Raw genomic sequence first — 18,745 nt, forward strand, 5'->3', positions numbered from 1 at the left:
TACTGCTGCTCGCACGCGCCGCCCACCCCGCGGATCCATCCAATCCCTAGCACCCCACGTACCAGAACCCACCGACCAAAGAGACAGCCCTGACACGATACCCAGCTGTTTCTAAGTTAGACTTCCCTCATCCTTTGGTGTTGTGGCTTGAAACAGGGACCCTGGACCTGGCTCTCGAGTGAATTCTTAGTCCATAGTCGCTTGGTCCCTCTGATCTTTCATCATGACTTCTCACGAAGCGGCGCGACTCCGTCAAGGCCTTCTTCCTCTCACGACATCGTCTGTAGGTGCCTTCAACAACCCTCTACATACGCCCATATCTGCCGTGTCCATGAGCTCCAGTCATTTTCACTCCGCTGTCCAAACACCTGGCAGTAGTATACAGCCATACAACCCCCAAGAATGGGTTCCCACACAGGCTGCTGTCGCCGAGCGCGCCGTTCAATATGCTGGCGAAGTCCAAGGCAAGCCACCAAGAACTAAACATCATGTTATTGCTACCGTTCTAACATGCTCCAGTGTCGCCAATGCCGCCTCCTCCATACAGTCCGCCTAGAAGTCAACAGCAGCGTCCCATGAGTACCGTCTTCGACTCTACACCGGCTGGTACTCCGACTCCGCCGCCTCGACTGAGCACAATGGTGCATCGGCCTTCACCTGAACCTGCCAATGCATCTTTTCCTCCCCCCCCTCCGGGTGTAAATGGGCGAAATGGTTCACGGGATCGCCGCTTTCTGCCATCGTTAGGCCGCCGTAGAGATATGGACACCTCTAGTACTCCTCCACCTCAGCCGCCACCTCCTCAAGCCCATCGACAGAGCATGATCGTGCAAACTTCGTTTCATCAACCTACTCCCGAACATGGAATGACTGGGCCTGTGATTCATGGGCCGCCAGCGGCTCGAAGAGCCGTTTCTGCAGGAGCCGTGGAGACACCCACATCTGCTCGCTCACGATCAGCGTCTCAAACCAGATGGGAACCAGGCATGCCTCTCCCACCTCCGCCACCAGGGCCCCCACCTGCTTCAAGCAGGTCGCAAAGCGTACAGTCAATAGATAGGAACACAGTCCCCATCATATCTCCTCCTACAAAAAGACGCCGACCACCAACAGGTGTCACAGAACTCGGACCTGTTCCTCCAACACCTGCAGATTGGAACGAGACGGGGAGTCAAGCCGGCCCCTCAAACCGAAGCCGCTCACCGGGTCTCAGAATTGACACGTCGCTACCATCCTCGCAGCCTGTTGAACCTGCTCTAGGTTCCTCATCGAGTATCGGCGGGCTCAATCGGCAAAAGGCAGTTAGACATGATAAGACAATTTTGCAGCGGAGGGCTGAGAGTCGGACCCGACACAGTGTCCGTGGCTCCATAGATGAACGGACTCGACCCGACTCTATGGCCGACATAATGGTACCGAATACGACTGATCTGTCACGGACATCAATTGGTAAATCGACCCCTCTGAGTGGCGCACTCGCATCGCAAGACTCCCGAAACTCGACCCCTAGAGCCCCAGCATCGGGGAAGCTGCCCCAGGAAGCGGAAACACCACCCTTTTCCCCCAACGCTTCTAAGCAACCAATATATGCCAGCAGCTCAAAGGTTGTCGCTCCAAAGGCGCTCCCTACTCCGCCTCCAAGGTCCGGATCTGTGGCATCGGTCTCGAGGGTCCGAGAGTCTTCTCGACCCCCTTCCGCCGGTCTGTTGGTGTCGAAACATTTGGTTACGACTCAAACTGCCGATCAGTTTGAAGAAGGGACTATCGGTCGATTCCGCGAATTTGCGATTAGAGAATCGAGAGCCGCTACTGACGCGGATAGGGTGCGTATGTTCGCCGACTTTGTTGTCAACGAATCAAGGATCAGACGAGAACGATATTCTGTCGCTATTGGGGCTATGGGCTCCGAGATCTTTGACCTCACCCGCGACTTATTTCGGCCGATGGTCAGCCAAAGGCGAGAGTCAGCCTCTTCACAGGATCAGTGGACCCCTGGACTATCCGAACCAGGGCCTTCTCGTCGAGGCTCTATAGGTTCAAATTTGGGAGAAAGTCCTCGGTCTGCCTCTAAGACAGTCAATGTCCCGACGTCGCCGAGCGGGAACAACCCACCAAACGTGAACTGGTCCAGCAATTATATGCCATCGTTATCGCCAATTCTAAGTATGAGCGTCAGTGAAAACTATGAAAATGGCAGCTCACGGGGTCGTCCTCCGAGCCGTTGGTGGGAATCAGATTCGCAAGGCGAAGCTTCCCATCTCGGACGTTCCAAGAGAGAGTCGAAGTATATGGGCGTACCCAAGACACAGTGGGTCGAGGAGGACCAGCCGTCTGTGGTATACGAGGAGCAAGGCTCTTCATCCGAGTATCCTCCTGAAAAGACGGGCTGGCATGATCAGTCGGAGCCCAACTTGACTCCTCAGCAATTTGGCTTCGCCACCACGTCAAACATGGGCTCTAGTCCCTGCTCGACGATCAACCGCGACCACTTGGATGTTTCCCGTCTTGTCACCATGCCTCCTCCTTATCCAAGACACCATCCCGCTGTCAATAACAAACATCCTGAGTTGACATCCATCAGAACAGCCGTGAGAGCTCTGAGTCAACTCGATGAATTGACCAAGACAAGGGAGCGGTTCACTGTCGAGAGCACTAAACGTCGAGAACAATTTTCCAAAGCAGCGTCTGAGCGCCGTCAAGCCTTGCGTACAAACTTGCAGAATGAAATCAACGCTGGCAGCTTGAGTTACGCTGATGCAGGAACTATTGATGCTGACGCAAAAGCCAGCGAGATAACAAAGAAAAAGGACTTGGAAAAGTCCGAATACGAATTGTTCCAGAATCAGGTGGTACTGCCTTTGAACGAACTACTGACAGGGCGTATCTCAAGCGCCACAGAGCTGTTTGACGACCTGGCACGACATCTATTCGATAACGGGCAGATAGACGCGGACATGCCGCAGGAGGAGGGTGATGATAGACCAGAACTTCTGGAAAAACTGACGCTGCTTAAATGGGTCTTTGAGGCACGAGAGGGTCTGCACCGGGCCATCTACGATCTTCTGTCGGATCGCAACGGCCGATATTGCGAGGTTGTACTGACTCCTTACCGACTTTCCGGAAATACTGAGAAGCTCAAGTCAGCTGAGGCTTTCTTTGCCGAAGACGCGGCCAAGCGTGAATATGCGTTCGCTCACGAGGTTCTGGAACGGACCCGAGACTTCCGAGGAGTGGTTGAAAAGGCTGTGGATCATGGTGTTGCACTGCAGCTGTCGGCGTTTTGGGATATTGCGCCTCCGCTTTGTGAGCTACTGGACAATATTCCTCTCGATCTAGATGGCTTCAATATTCAGATTCCAGCATCGGAAATTGAGGAAAACCCATCCTACGTCGAGCATCCGATGCAGTATCTTTTTAGCTTGCTGCTTCACGCCGAGAAGAGCACGTACCAGTTCATCGAATCGCACACCAACCTGTTGTGTCTACTTCACGAGGTCAAAGAGGCTGTGGTTCACGCCAAAGGCAAGGTCCTCGAGACGCAGACCCAAGATGAGAATGGAAACGCGATTCCCAAGGCAGATAGCAATGCACAGGCGGTGCAAATGCGACAATCAGAAGAACGGCGACTTACCGAGGATCTGAAGGAAAAGGTCCGTCTCGTTCAAGATCAATGGAAGAGCGCTTTAGGCGATAACATTACGCTCGTGAAAGAGCGCCTAGGAGGGTGGCTGTTGCAAATGGGCGGCTGGGATGAGTCGCTCGAAGACAGAGGTGTGGGCAGTGTCTAGAAGGTGAAGTGATTGAAGTGAGTAGAAGTTGATACCCCCTGAGCCAAATGGGCTTGATGATTGGAAACGCTATTGTTCTGTATATAATTTGTTGCTCCTGGACCAAAGTTGTCCGTTTTATATGAGATATGATGATGACATGGTTGTTCTTGATAATCGAGTGACGCTCGGGCATTGCGTCTGTCTTTTCTGTTCCATACACTTATTCGTACACTGAAGGGTGTGTGGGCTGAATCCAACTTTTTCTCCGCCGCCATTTTCTTGAGTGCTAAATACCATCTGGTCTATTCTCCCATCTGTAAATTCGCTGTTGAAAATCGTTTGGCGCTTGGTGTTTAGATTCATTGGACGGGTCGATCAGTCATGGTCCGTTTCTCTTTGATGATTTATGGCCATTGAAGCCCTTTTCCGTTCTCTTCTTCCGTCCCTTGCCTCATTTTCATTTCGCCGTTAAAAAACCCATTTACTTGTACTCAACTGGCAAATCCATGCCAACCCTCCTAGCGGTCAAGCGAACACGCTCCTCCTCATCCATGCCCATACCAGGGTTATAACGCTCGAGTAACGTGGCATACATGCGCTGAGATCGAAGATAGGCGATTGCCTGGGCAGCCGCGTGGGCGCGGGCGTCCTGTGATGTCGCCGCCTTGGAGCTGGAAGAAAAGGAATCTCGAAGGCGGGAGTGAAGAGGTGAGCGTGGTGAGGCGAGAATTGGTCGAGGTGGTAGCTCGCGAAGGAGGGAGCGGTAGAGAGAGCGTAGTGAGGCTGGAGAAGAGGCCATTTCGGGTGACAGGGGTTGGTTGGTTGGAAGCAAAAGAGGATGTCGAGTTGAGATGATGCTTTGAGATTGATTGTATGTACCTAGGTATGAACTGGGCAGAATTGATGCTTGAAAAGTCCGGCCAATCGGGTGGTTCCGCTATCAGCAGGGGAAAGAAACTGTTCTGTTAGTGGGATGGAAGAGAGAAATGCCCCTCCTCATCGATATCGGAGTTCTGATGGCGGGGTTGGCTAGAGAGCTACCTACCTACCTAGGTACTAATCTTGCCATTGCACATTTATCTTGGTAATAGAGCTTCCATAATGGAGGTATAAAATGATAAATCTAACATGTATATTCTGTTTGACATGTTTTGGCTTCGTTTGAATTAAGCAGTAATTTAATTGACGGATTCGAATTGTATTCCGCTTCCGATTACGCCATACCTAAGGTACCAAGGTACTCGCAGCTTACATTAGTACTCAGGCTTCAGACTTCTCAACGGCTCATCCCACTTCTTTCTCTCTTCCTCTTGTCGTCCGTCTCTCATATCAATCAATCAACCCACATCCCACTCTAATTAGACCCAATTGCCTTCATCTAGAGCCCGACGACCCGCCCGACGACCCGATAGAGACCAACCAGTGTCTGCTCTAAGCTCCAACACCACCATAAAAAACAAGAGGACAATTGCGCCATCCCACGTTACTTGGTAGCTACCATACTTAACTACATTTTATTGCGTTGCCTTGTATGCCCACTGCTACTCCAAAATTCTTCCTCTCCAGATCCTTTATTCTTTTCTTATTGACCCTCATCCTGGCTATCCTTATCTCCCCCGCCTTCATCCCTCGTCTCCGCCAACTCTCTTCCCATCTTATCCTTCTCCAACGACCGCTCACAACTATGGCTTCTCCATCTTACGCTTCAGAGCTTCAGATCGCCCAATTGGCCGTTCAGCGTGCTACGATCCTCACCAAGCGCGTGTTCCACGAAAAGGCAAAGGGAACCGTTGACAAGAATGACAAGAGCCCTGTCACCATTGGCGACTTCGGCGCCCAGGCCCTCATCATCGCCGCTCTCCGCCACAACTTCCCTGACGACGCTATTGTCGCCGAGGAGGAGGCTGCGCAGCTCCGTGACGATGCGAACCTGAAGCAGACTATCTGGGAGCTCGTCAGCTCCACAAAGCTTGATGATGAAGATGCTGAGAAGCAACTGGGTGGCCCCATTAAGGATGTTGACAATATGTTGGAATTGATCGATAGAGGTGGCAGCCAGGGTGGTTCCAGCGGTCGTATCTGGGCAATCGATCCCATTGACGGTACAAAGGGCTTCCTCCGTGGTGGGCAATACGCTGTCTGCCTTGGTCTCATGGTCGACGGCGACGTCAAGGTCGGTGTTCTTGGCTGCCCTAACCTTCCAGTTGACGACTCAGCCCGTCTTACCTCCGACATTGGCTCTAATGCCACCGATGAGGGTCGTGGTGTTGTTTTCTCTGCTGTACAGGGCCATGGCGCGAACAGCCGACCTCTCACTTCCGGCGCTCTTGCTGCTGAGAAGCCCATCTCTATGCGAAGCATTGATGATCTCTCCAAGGCTACCTTCTGCGAGAGCGTTGAGGCAGGCCACTCGGCGCATGATGACCAAGCTCTTATCTCGAAGAAGCTTGGTATTACCCAGGAGAGTGTCCGCATGGACAGCCAGGCTAAGTACGGCTCTATTGCCCGCGGTGCTGGCGACATCTACCTCCGTCTGCCTGTCAAGGCCACATATCAGGAGAAGATCTGGGATCACGCTGCCGGTGACCTCATTGTTCGTGAGGCTGGCGGTCAAGTAACTGACATTCACGGAAAGCGTCTCGACTTCAGCGTAGGACGCACTCTGGCCAACAACAAGGGCGTCATTGCCGCTCCTGCTGCTGTTCACGCCAAGGTTCTCGGAGCTGTCCAGGAGGTTCTAAGCGCCAAACAGTCATAAGGAAAAGTAAATAGGAAAACAAAAGTGCATGACTTTAATGAATGCGAAAATTTTGAAAGCAGAAAATGTAGTTTTGTATATGCCTTGTCAAATAGTACACACAAATCTGTACATGATACTAGAATACACACGCCAGCTGCGTCCCAAAGGCCAAGCCACCAAGCTGGCCAGCATAAATTCCCACATGCCATCTCTCTATTTGATCTTCTTCTGCTTCAGCTTGATCGTCTGGTCGTTAATAAACACGCCCTTGCCCTTGTAAGGCTCCGGAGGACGCCACATGCGAATTCGTCCAGCAAACGACATGATGGTCTCGCGGTCAATTCCCTCAATCAGGATACGTGTAGGCGCAGGAGTTGTTACGGTCACGCCGCGAGGGATACCCTCTTCGACAGGGTGAGTGAACCCGAGCTTGAGGCACAGGAAGCGCTGTCCAGGGAATTCCTCTTTAGCACCTCGCTCTTCGACACTCGCTCTGTAACCAACACCGACCAGACGGAGAATGGCCGTGTGCCCTTCCGAGACACCCATTATATAGTTCCTTAGGTAAGACCATGTTGTTCCTATCCAATTGTCAGCCCCAATGCCACCAAGCGTGACGATAACCGGTGAACGTACCCCACATGGCCTTTTGGTCCTTGGCGTCAGTGTCCTGGACATTCAATGATACCACCTTTGCCTCAGGATCTTGCGTCACCTGTACATATTCCGGAACTTCGAGCTCAAGCTCTCCTAACACCCAGTCAGCAATCATTCCCCTCATTTCTAGGTGCCGTTCCCTCATACCCAAAGGTCCTTTTACAGTGATGGTTTTCTTGTACACCTTCTTGTATGATGTCAAGTCTTTGCTCGCCACCGGCTCGCCGACAGATAGCTCTACGCCAGGAGGAATCGATAGAGGGGTTCTTCCCAGCTTGGATGGTCGTTTCGAGGTCGTGGAGAAGAGGGCAATGGCGGCTCGGGAAGATGCGATCTTGGGTGCTGTCGTTCGCCATGCTGGCACCAGGAAGCTAGGGAGGGTAACAGGGCCAGACGACGAAGCCGCAATGGCTCGTCCAATTGCCCTCCCCCGGCTGGGAGTAAACATGGCGGCCATTGGTGTCAAGATGGCTGCCGTGGGCGTGCAGCAGTATTGGCTCGTCGAACGAGGTTGGCAAGCTGATGGAGCTCAACTTTTCGCGCTTAGTCATGATATCACGTGTTCACTACCTATGACAACTTACACCAAGGGTCACGTCCGCGAATGTGGTCCGATTACCGATGCTTAACTTCATGTCACAGAAACATTTCGAGTTGGTACTTGGCGAAACTGGCTTGTGACCAGTTTGAATTAGTTGGTGCTAGTTTCACCACCTTCAAGACTTGAATTGGTACAACAGTACTCTTGGGATTTTATTTGGCTCATACAACTATAGTGTACTGCCACTATTGAGGATATCTTAACCCCAGAATTACAACAACTACACTCGAAAAGAAGTTGCAGGCCGGCTATACGACAAACATGACATAGCGGCCAGTTATTTCAGCACACTGGAGCAGATTTACTCCTCGCCCTCGGGGAGCTCCTCCTCGTACTCCTCTTCCTCCTCATCAATACCAGCATCCTGGTACTGCTGGTATTCGGAGACAAGATCGTTCATGTTGGACTCAGCCTCAGTGAACTCCATCTCGTCCATACCCTCACCAGTATACCAATGCAAGAAAGCCTTGCGTCGGAACATGGCAGTGAACTGCTCACCAACACGCTTAAAGAGCTCCTGGATAGAGGTAGAGTTTCCGATGAAGGTCGAAGACATCGTAAGTCCTCGGGGAGGGATGGCACAAAGGGCTGTCTGGATATTGTTGGGAATCCATTCAACGAAGTAAGACGAGTTCTTGCTCTGGACGTTGCGCATCTGGTCCTCGACCTCCTTCATAGCGACACGGCCACGGCTGGTTAAAGTCAGTAAATTGTTATCATGTGCAAAATCGGGATCACTCACAAAATGGCCGAGCAGGTCAGGTAGCGACCGTTGCGGAAGTCCGAAGCAGCCATCATGTTCTTGGGGTCGAACATCTGTTGGGTCAACTCAGGAACGCTGACAGCGCGGAAAGAGTGAGCACCACGGCTGGTCAGAGGAGCAAAGCCGACCATGAAGAAGTGTAGACGAGGGAAAGGCACCATGTTGACGGCGAGCTTTCGGAGGTCGGAGTTCAGCTGACCGGGGAAACGGAGACAGGTGGTGACACCGGACATAACAGCAGAAACAAGGTAGTTGAGGTCACCGTAAGAGGGGTTGGACAGCTTCAGGGTGCGCATGCAGATATCGTAGAGGGCCTCGTTATCGATACAGAAGGTCTCGTCGGAGTTCTCGACCAGCTGGTGGACAGAGAGGGTTGCATTATAGGGCTCAACGACGGTGTCAGAGACCTTGGGAGAGGGAACGACGGAGAAGGTGGCCATCATTCGGTCGGGGAATTCCTCGCGGATCTTGGAGATAAGTAGAGTACCCATACCGGCACCGGTACCACCACCGAGGGAGTGGGTGATCTGGAAACCCTGAAGGCAATCGCAGCCCTCGGCCTCACGGCGGACAACGTCGAGGACCTGGTCGACAAGTTCGGCACCCTCAGTGTAGTGACCCTTGGCCCAGTTGTTTCCAGCACCGGACTGACCGAAAACGAAGTTGTCGGGACGGAAGAGCTGACCGAAGGGACCAGCACGGACAGCGTCCATGGTACCAGGCTCAAGATCGACGAGGACGGCTCGGGGAACATACTTGTTGCCAGAGGCCTAGTTGTGTGAGCTTGGGGATTATTGGCATTGACTGTTAAGGCATACCTCGTTGAAGTAGACACTCATGCGCTCGAGCTGGAGCTCGGAGGTACCGTTGTAGACACCATTGCTGTCGAGGCCGTGCTCGCCAGAGATGGTTTGCCAGAAAGCAGCACCAATTTGGTTACCCTGATAAACGTTGTGAGCATCCCCCGCATGCGACGTTGAGGAAGCGATGAGCACTTACGCACTGACCGGTCTGGAGGTGAACCTATCGTAGAGAAAAGATCTGATTAGCTTCTTCGTCTTGACAGAAGGTAGGTTAAAGCTGCTAGCTATCGTGCAATGTCGTTGAGCTGCCACCGCCCAGCGGGGTAGAATCAGGGGCACGGTGAACTCAACGCGTGCAACAGCACAATACAAACTTAAGAAGAGAGGTACTTACAATCTCACGCATGTTGATGGATGTGGATGAATGTAATCTGGAGGAGTAGAGAGAAGGAGGAGAGAAATGGGCCGAAGTCGTCGAAGAGCTGAAGTAGACCTAGCTTTGACGGAGGAGAAGAGTGGGTTGGGTTGGGTTGGAAAGAGACCAAAGGGCGATGTTGATTTTTGTTTGGAGCTGGAGGGTGAAATTGTTCACCGCCACGGCTCCAGGGCCCAGCAGGGGGTAAACAAGGGGCAGGGCGGTTCCTTCCAGGCCATTGGACCAGTAAGCACTCTCACTTGTTTACCTCTTGGTCCGTGCACGCGTTCAGAAGGGCAAGGCGCCGCCTGAAGGGTCCCGCAGTGGCAGGCACGCCAATGAATCCGCACCTGTCACTGCCGACGGAGAGGAAATAGCAGCCCGCCATTCTATCTCCAGATGGATGCATATTAAGAATTGAAGTGGTAATACTTATAAGGCAGCTTAGATGAAAAAAGAACCTACCTACCTATATACTTAGTAGGCTCAGTTACCCCGAATCGAGCCGTTTTTGGAGTCACAACCACCTTTCGCGCCGTTGAGGCCAGCCACGCTGGCAGCGCAGTCAGTATGTGAGGTATCGCCGGATCGCCAACTGTTGGAGTGCCAGCAAAACTTGCCCCACTGGTAAATTGGCGATTTGACCATCCGAGATGAACATACGGCTTCGGACGATCAGAATTAACAATGAGGCGATAGCACAGTATGTAAGAGAATCTCCAAGCTGAATGTATCTGTATTTACCGAAATATTCAGCCAGTGGAGCAAGGCTCCAATTGCATTGAACGTTATACATTTGCATCTTCTTTCTTATTAGGTACGGAGTAGATATCCATTGGTTACCTACCTAGGTACCTATTCACTGGCACATATTGATGTTAATCTAAACCAAGGCGCCAATCACTCTGCCTACCTCGGCTGGGGAGGCAACAACCCCCAATATCTCTATTCTCAACAACACAAAAAGCTGATGTAATGGTTTTCAGTACCTTGGTTCACGGTCAGAGGTTATCTTATTCCCTGTGCCTCGAGTGTTGAGCTTGAATTACTACACATAACAGCATACACTCGCCGGCTGTCAGGCGAAGGGGGCCGAAAGAACGTAGGAGGAATCCATATGGTGTAAAAGGCTAGAAACCAGACGAAACATATGAATTCACCTTATTTTATTGATTCGAGAGAGGAAAACCACAGCCCATAGAAGAAACAAGCATATACAAACATCGAGGCAAAGTCTAGTTACATAGCAACCAGTAAGCTCCCCCTGCTTCGCCAACTAAAAGTAGAGAGTGTTTGCATATCATATGGGGTCGTTGCACATGGTTAAGTACATCACCTATGTCTACTGATCCGGCTCTAGGATGCCCTCCGCTAGACAGAGGGCAGTAAAATTCATGATGTGACTTCTCTTTAGAAGTCTCAGACTGTCACGAAACCCATGCATTTATACACAACTGAATGGCTCTGAAGGAGACTCCTTAGGGATGAAAGAAGAAATTCTCCTGTAACAGGTATAATTTGGAAAGCTTTGGGGGTGCCTATTGTGCTCTCTGCAGTAGATGTTGCTTGGAAGCTCCATTGAGGAACAACATGTCGACACCTCTAAAATCAAATCTGGTCCATTTCTTATGATTCGTAAAAGTCTGAGGCAAACGCGACATCTCTCGCGCGCAAATAACCATCGAGTTCTCCTTCGCTTTGTGTTCATGTCTTCTCTGATAGACTTCGCATCCATTTGAACCATCGACGTCTTTGAGCTGACCTATTCCTCCGAAGCATACTGCCAAAGTTCCTCTCCATTCTTGTTGTTAACAAAGACGATCTTTGCAATCTTAGTGCCGTAGGCGTCAGTGCCATCATCTCCAATACCGCGTCGGCTCTTGCAGTCCTTGCACTGCTTGAAGTCCAGCTCGTTGTAGGAACCGCAGACGCTGCCGTCGTGAAGTGTTTGGTTGCATTTCCAGTACAGCAGATTGTCGCGGATCTGAAGTGTTGGCTTGGGCTTCTTGATATCGAACGCGGGTTTGTTTTCATCGCGGCTTTCGTGAGGATCAGGTTCTGTGATGTCCATGGCGACAACCGCCTGGGTTGCCACGACGCCTTCCATTTCTGACATGATAGGCAATGATTGAGACCGAAGATGTATGGGTGTTGAGTGCTTCTCGTGAAAAGTTGAGGCGGTGCACGCAGTAAGGTTTTTTGTAGGAAGGGAGTTGGAACTTTGATATAAAAAAACAGGGTTCAGAATTCGTAGGTTCATCATTCAAAAAGGTCTTGTTTGACACTCAACGCACATTGTTGCTATTGAGTGCGAATTGTCATCTATTCATTGAGGCTCTGATAGAAATCCGTCCGAGCCCATTTTATCGACATCACATGTAACACAACCTCACATTATGCATCAGTACCATTAGGGTCGGACAATATGAGTCAAATCTTGATTGTTGTGTTTGTGAGAGAAAACTATCGTCAGCTGAATATCTAGCGAGTAGCTGAAATCAGAGATATGAACGGTTCGTATCACAGATTATAATTATAACATGTCATCTGGTCTCAAAGTTGTCGGGCAAATCTATTTGGACCATAAAATCAGTCTTATCAATTTGGCTACATCCTTAATGCTGCTTAACAACACCTGCAGCATTAGCTTGCGCGGTAATCCTCTTCTTGTACGCCTGAACATCGCCAGGGAACTTCTCGACAGTGCCTCCATCACAAACCCACAGCGATTTGCACACCGTCTGCAACATTGTGACGTCGTGGGACACCATCAGCACACCACCCTGGAATTCGTTGAGCGCTTCGGCCAAAGCATCCATGGCTTCAATATCAAGATGGTTAGAAGGTTCGTCAAGAACCAGAATGTGGGGGTTCGTAAGGGCCAGGCAAGCAAAAGCAACACGAGACTTTTGACCTCCAGAAAGTAATCCCATCTTCTGTAGGCCCGTTGTGCCGGTGATACCGAAGGCGCCAAGTCGTCGGCGGTATTCTTCATCCGTTCGCCCCGGATAATTCTTTGACATGAAACCCACAGCACTGTCGTTGAGGTCGAGGGCATCAACGTGATGCTGAGCGAAGAATCCAATTCGGAGACGAGGGTGTTGCGAGATCAGACCAGACGAAGGATCCAGCTTACCAATGAGGAGCTTCAGGATAGTTGTCTTACCCGCACCGTTGGGTCCGACGATACCAATTCGGGAATCAAGCTGGACGTCCAGGTCAACATTGCGCAGCAAGATGTTGTCTTTGTTGTAACCAAAAGTGACTTCAGACATCTGTACAATAGGGGGCGATAGCTTCTCGACCTCGGGGAATGTGAACTTGACGCTGTACTCAGCCTCTGGGGGTTCAAGGACCGGCATCTTCTCCAGCTTCTTGATACGGGACTGCGCTTCTGAAGATTTGGCGGCGTTATACCTGAACTTGTCGATAAATGCCTGTAGATGAGCTCTCTGGACCATCTGGTTCTCGTATTCTCGTTTGGCGACTTTCTTACGCTCCTCACGGGTAGCATAGAAGGTATCGAAGTTGGCTCCACGGTAGTAGTCGAGACGCTGAGAGTGTTGATGAATGATATCGGTGGCGACTTCGTTGAGGAACGCTCTGTCGTGAGAGACCACGAGGACGGTGCTGGGGTATGTTTGAAGGTACTCGGACAAGAATGTAATCGAAGGAACGTCCAACATGTTAGACGGTTCGTCAAGAAGAAGCAAGTCAGGTTCACAGAACAGTGCTCGGGCAAGGGCCAGACGCATTCTCCAACCACCAGAGAAGGTTTTGGTGGCGTGCTGCTGTCGCTCTGGAGAGAAACCGAGACCAGCAAGAATACTAGCAGCTCGTGACTCGGCCTTGTCTGACTCCATTTCGGCCAACTTGGACTGAACATCTCCCAACTTGGTATCCTGGGCCTCTCTATCACGATCAATTCTAGCCGCATCAGCAGATGTGTCGGCCAGAGAAGCACGTTGCTTCTCCAAGTCTGCCAGGCGAGCCGTGATTTGCTATCATCGTTAGTGGGTATTCGTTATGACTGGAAGGCAGACTTACATCTTGCTCCTTCAATAGAACCTTGCGCCAAACATCGGCGTCGAGAACCGCCTGGATAGCTGGGGTGTCGTCGCCAGTAATCTTTCTTGTCAGCAATGGTCTTTCTTGATTCAACAGAGACTTACTTCTTGCTCAACATGCAGAATGGATATGTGGAGTGGAATTGCAACCTCACGGCGAGACAGAGCTCGAAGCAGTGTTGATTTACCAACACCGTTGTTACCAACCAAACCATAGCGGTGGCCATATGCGAGAGTGAGCGTTGTGTCTGTAAGAATGCGGTTTCCACTGATTGACACATCGATGTTGTCCAATTTGATATCCTTTGACTTGTTTGCGGAGCTGGAGCCCATTTGCAGAGGGTTGACAGCCATATAGAACTCTTCGTATGACTGGGTCGACTCGGGTTGGTCAAGCAGCTTGGATGCCTCGTACTCGACAGTCTTGAAGGTCTTCTTCTGCTGCTTGGCGGCAATCTTTCTCTCTGCTTTCTCAAGTTTCTTGCGATCGACCTTCGATTCAACCTTCCTTGCGTTTGCAGACTCCAGGTCCACGCCACCGGTCGCCACAGCTAGAGTGGACGACATGTTGCGCTGCTGGCTCACCTGGATAGTCTGGTCTAGACGCTTTACAGTCGAAGGTCCTCGTCTCTGGCCTCCATTGGCCTCGGTGTACTTGTCAACCCATTTCTCGACCAATTGTTTGATCTTCTCCTCCAGCTCAGCATTAACTTGGCCAGATGCAGACAGTAGGAGCTCGGTGATGGTAGAAGCAGCCTCGTTCAGTGGTGACTCGCCAGATGCATCCTCCTCGTCCAGATAGGAAGTTGACGCATGGGTCAGGTAGCCCACAGAGTACTCGGAGACTACGGGGTCGATGTGCGGCAGCACAGCTCTGATATCGGCCTCCATGATGCGCTGACTCGACGGTGGGATAGCTGGGCTAAGAGCGAATGACTTGAGGCCCCTTGATAATCTGCTATGTGATTGACAACTTCAGTATGCGCAGCGAGCTACACAGAGTTGTCAAACTGTGATTGAATGGCTTGACAGTGTCGTTACCTCGATGCCCCGCCAGAGATGTCGTTGAAAATTGTGGGCAGGTACCAGATCCATCACGGAAGTCTGATGTCCGATCGCCGACATCATCAACTCCAGGGTAGGTGTGTCTGAGATACTACGGATGTAGCGATAACTAATCCACAAGTTTTTGATCATGAATCACTCAAGGAATGCATATTCATTCTTGACTTCTAGTTTGTTTCTGACTGACTCATGATGATGATTTGATTCGGTTTTTAACCATGGTAAACGGGCTACAATTAACACAGCTTGGCGTCCTGCCAAAGTTGCTAAATTTGAGTTGTGACAACGACTATGACACTGGTAGGCACCCAAAATATGTTAAGTCGGTCCAGAATTCAGGTTGGAACTCGGACACTACCTAATACAAAACGACTGATTTTAATGAGCTCTGCAGCAGGTGGAAAGTTGGACAGAGAAGGCACTCTGCCACTCTACTCAATACACGAAAAGCTGTCCGAATCGTAGCGACCTAACCTATAGCTAACCGCATCATGTTTGCAAGTGTCAAGAAGATGGAGATGGGAATGGGAGTCATAGCTTTCCCGAACCGGGTCATGCGGATAGCAAGAACCTAAGACACGGGAGCTCGAGCACATAATAAAAGGGCATATCGCCGAGGGAGGCTATATCAAAATGCGAGCAGGGGCATCCATCCATACGAGTGAAAAGTAAACAGTTCGCCAGCACCTCCAGACTAATTGGACCCGGAAAGAAACCTGACCTGTAGAGCTGAATAAAGGCTCCTAATAAACCACAGATGTTAGATTGCAGCTATTCACTCCAAATTTAGAAGAATCAGGTTATCAAACAAAGGCCAACTGGCGGTGAAGGGCCTCTAATTCAAGAGTGGGATGTCGAAATAATTACAGGTTTCTCACAAAACCTGTTCACGGGCAAATTAGACAACGGACATGCATGCATGCTGCAATTAGCAGACCCGTGACCCAATATCAGCGCTGATAAGTTGCGTTTATGCAGAGAGAGACTGCATTTGTAGAACGACTTGAGCGTTCGTAGTCCATTGAGTTCTCATCTTACCTCTAAACCAACCTATCAACGACGACAAGACACAGCGCTCGAGCAAATCTTGGTCCAGTCTACAGGGCTATCCCAGCGACGATGCAGTGCCTCGGAGGTCGGTTATCAATGTGGTTGCTGACTATTGAAACCGCCGGCGTTGAACTCAGCAATAACCAGTTGCCACGAATCCTAGCTCTACGCCGGTTTCAGTAATTACAGTTTTCAGCTCCAAACCCGAAACACCAATCACAGTACAGAAAGCTGCTATAGCTCTGTGTATTTATTTTGTTAAGTCAAGTTAAGTGAGGTAAGGTAAGGTAAGAAGAGGGGTTATTGACGCGACGCGTCAACTTCATCTCATGATGTTTTTCTTCGCCCGCTGGCACAACTCGGCCAATCGACACTGAAATTGAACCCTGGTACATGTTTAACTCAGATCTAGGTTTTTTATGCTGACCGAGCCCTGATCTTGCGTCTGCATTGCTCTGCACAACACTGCATTGGCGATCAGATGTGATAACCATGTGCATTACTGTACATATATACGGTACGGGAGATCGATGCAAGGCCCTTCTGCATGAAAGCTCAAGTTACATACCCAATCCAGAGTCACGCAACAGACCTCCCTAGTTAGCTGGAGATGGAATGTTTACTGAAGAAATCAACTGATTCACTTCTGACGATTTCCTGGTGTCATCCCTCCACTGACGGATGCTTACCAGGAATTCACATTCCCCACTCACAACAGCAATAAACATTAGGGGCTCTGTGAGACCAATAACGTCTTTTTGTCTTACCAGCGGATTGACAACCACCACCAACTTGTCCCCTGGCGCCAGCTATCACTGACCAACTCGTAAAGGGCATTGCCAAGTTGCTAACTAAAGGATAAACGGCGCTCCGGCAATTGTGGGCGCTTGAGCCTCTAGACTATGTGGACTTTCGGCGCCGCCGTTTCGCGAGGACATGGCCCATTCAACGTCATTTCTAACATTGCAATGCTATTACCTCCACTTGGCTCGACGATGGCTTGACCATTGCGCCTTAACAAGAGACAGCAAATTGGTTTAAATGCGCAAGAGTTAGACCCGAGTCTAGAATCCCAGAGGCCAGGACATCGTACGTGTGTAGACATTGCTGTCCCTGATGGAAGTGTGAAAGATTGTCATTGTACATGTGCGATCCCCTTGTCCAGGGGCGTCAATTGAATCTCCAAAAGTATATAAGTGTGGCCTCGCAAGACTTGTTAAGACGAGCAATCTTCCGCCGGTATGAGATTGACTCGATAAGACAATGCCAACTTAGCTCCTTGGGAGTGACAGTGTCCCAGGCGCGTGGGCAGCTGGACGCCTCGTCCGTCATGCGCCTCCTACTACAGTATATGCACACGTTTGTCGAGGGCCGATATGAGACAATGGCTGAAGCAAATCGCCCATTGACTCAGAAGCCACGGCGATCATGATAACTCGGAATTATTTCCCTATTCTGCGGGGAAAGTCCAGCATTCCAGTCTGGAGTTGTCCATGTTGCTTGAGAACCTAGAGAGCCTCAAGATAGGACCCTTGTCCGCCCCCGCGAAGAGAGCCTAGAGTTTGTTTGTCCCTTATTCAATAACCTGTGGCTGTCGGCAAGCACACTGCGGCTTTTGAGTTTAGGGCTATCGCCAGAAAAAGCAGTTCGTGCATTGCGTCAGCTCTGATCGTGAGCACTAGGCACGTCTGTCTAAAGCCTAGCTGCCGTTTGAGGATGGTTGGTGGAAATTGGACTTGATGCTCAGAGAAAATGCATAGTGTCGACTGGCTGAGGAACACTTCAAGATGTTCGCATGTCGGTAGGCGAGTGGATTGCTGAATGAAGGCAATGGCAAGTTGGCTGGTTCACATGCTCGAGTTGTTTCCTCTTCATATCCATCTAACTGCATCTGCAGTCAGATGCATGAGAAACACCAGAGATCAAGGGATATCCTAGTATCAAGAGAACTCTGAAGGAAATGGGAAGAAGAAACAACCCCGCTTTTCTAGGCAGTCTCGTTTCAGGTATGAGTTGCGAGAGTTCCTGAGATGGATTCGGTCTCTGGAACAACCCGATGCCAATGGTCAAGGAAACCAGTTCACGAGGATTTGGGCTGAGCACATGTTTGTCAGCGTATTGGGCCAAGCAAAAGATATCCCCAGTGGCCACGAGCCAGCCTTATCGAGACAAGCGAGCACCAGGAGCAGGGATGCTAGTTAAGTTTCTCTGCACCGCGGGCCATTGCCTCAACACGAGGAGGATCTGCCTGTGGCTTTCTGGGAACTTGGTGTGAGTGCAAATTCGCATCTGGAACATCTGAATGGTGCCCGCCTTGAGGCGAGAGATGCTCCAAGTCCAAGATGCCTCTAGCTCTTGAACTGAGCCCCACTATCAGACGCAAGCGCTTCTTCGGATCTTGATCGAAAAGCTCGTCGACTGAAAAACATTCCGATACCCATGACTTTCGGCGACGGCGGAGGCATAATCTCACCAAATCAGGTCAATCGTTTCATCCGACCCCCTCAGTAACTGCAAGTAAGGGGCGGCCAGCTGCTCCGCTTTCTTCAGAAGTTCAGGCAGAGCGGCAGGTTTATTCTGCAGATCATTGGGTTCTGGATGTGGTGTGGTGTGGTGTGGTGTGGTGTTGTTATTGTTTTTTCTTGTTGTTGTTTATGTTTATCTATTTATGGTTGGTTGTGGCTAATACAGTACATATGTACAACGTCTGTGGCAGGCCTCATCTTATGACAGTATGTACTATTGTTGATTTGAGAGACAGTCTTTGATCTGCAAGGGACGTTTATTACACGTGTATCTACGGAGTAGTTTCTG

At 50.5% G+C, this 18,745-nt stretch overlaps 7 protein-coding genes across 7 annotated transcripts; 2 read left to right on the forward strand and 5 right to left on the reverse strand.

Annotated features, from left to right (window-relative positions):
• Positions 1-223: 223 nt before the first annotated feature.
• Positions 224-3,788, forward strand: FMAN_02980 (uncharacterized protein; the record flags this gene model as incomplete). Its single annotated transcript, XM_041831739.1, has 2 exons — positions 224-464; positions 520-3,788. 2 exons carry the CDS (start codon positions 224-226, stop codon positions 3,786-3,788), a joined length of 3,510 nt encoding a protein of 1,169 aa, XP_041682272.1.
• Positions 3,789-4,251: 463 nt separating this feature from the next.
• On the reverse strand, positions 4,252-4,569 carry FMAN_02981 (uncharacterized protein; the record flags this gene model as incomplete). The annotated part of the gene is made up of 1 exon (XM_041831740.1): positions 4,252-4,569. The coding sequence occupies one exon, from the start codon at positions 4,567-4,569 to the stop codon at positions 4,252-4,254; it is 318 nt and encodes a 105-aa protein (XP_041682273.1).
• Positions 4,570-5,454: 885 nt separating this feature from the next.
• On the forward strand, positions 5,455-6,528 carry FMAN_02982 (putative MET22-protein ser/thr phosphatase; the record flags this gene model as incomplete). Its single annotated transcript, XM_041831741.1, has 1 exon — positions 5,455-6,528. One exon carries the CDS (start codon positions 5,455-5,457, stop codon positions 6,526-6,528), a length of 1,074 nt encoding a protein of 357 aa, XP_041682274.1.
• A 195-nt stretch (positions 6,529-6,723) lies between these two features.
• FMAN_02983 (putative MRPL6-mitochondrial ribosomal protein, large subunit) lies at positions 6,724-7,624 on the reverse strand (the record flags this gene model as incomplete). Its single annotated transcript, XM_041831743.1, has 3 exons — positions 6,724-7,091; positions 7,147-7,260; positions 7,315-7,624. 3 exons carry the CDS (start codon positions 7,622-7,624, stop codon positions 6,724-6,726), a joined length of 792 nt encoding a protein of 263 aa, XP_041682275.1.
• A 445-nt stretch (positions 7,625-8,069) lies between these two features.
• On the reverse strand, positions 8,070-9,740 carry FMAN_02984 (Tubulin beta chain; the record flags this gene model as incomplete). Its single annotated transcript, XM_041831744.1, has 5 exons — positions 8,070-8,460; positions 8,511-9,301; positions 9,350-9,472; positions 9,531-9,554; positions 9,729-9,740. The coding sequence occupies 5 exons, from the start codon at positions 9,738-9,740 to the stop codon at positions 8,070-8,072; spliced, it is 1,341 nt and encodes a 446-aa protein (XP_041682276.1).
• A 1,771-nt stretch (positions 9,741-11,511) lies between these two features.
• On the reverse strand, positions 11,512-11,865 carry FMAN_02985 (uncharacterized protein; the record flags this gene model as incomplete). The annotated part of the gene is made up of 1 exon (XM_041831745.1): positions 11,512-11,865. One exon carries the CDS (start codon positions 11,863-11,865, stop codon positions 11,512-11,514), a length of 354 nt encoding a protein of 117 aa, XP_041682277.1.
• Positions 11,866-12,364: 499 nt separating this feature from the next.
• FMAN_02986 (putative positive effector protein GCN20) lies at positions 12,365-14,707 on the reverse strand (the record flags this gene model as incomplete). Its single annotated transcript, XM_041831746.1, has 3 exons — positions 12,365-13,750; positions 13,797-13,877; positions 13,922-14,707. The coding sequence occupies 3 exons, from the start codon at positions 14,705-14,707 to the stop codon at positions 12,365-12,367; spliced, it is 2,253 nt and encodes a 750-aa protein (XP_041682278.1).
• Positions 14,708-18,745: the final 4,038 nt, after the last annotated feature.

This window comes from Fusarium mangiferae (assembly GCF_900044065.1).
Source record: "Fusarium mangiferae strain MRC7560 genome assembly, contig: FMAN_scaffold006, whole genome shotgun sequence".
NCBI lineage: Eukaryota > Fungi > Ascomycota > Sordariomycetes > Hypocreales > Nectriaceae > Fusarium > Fusarium mangiferae.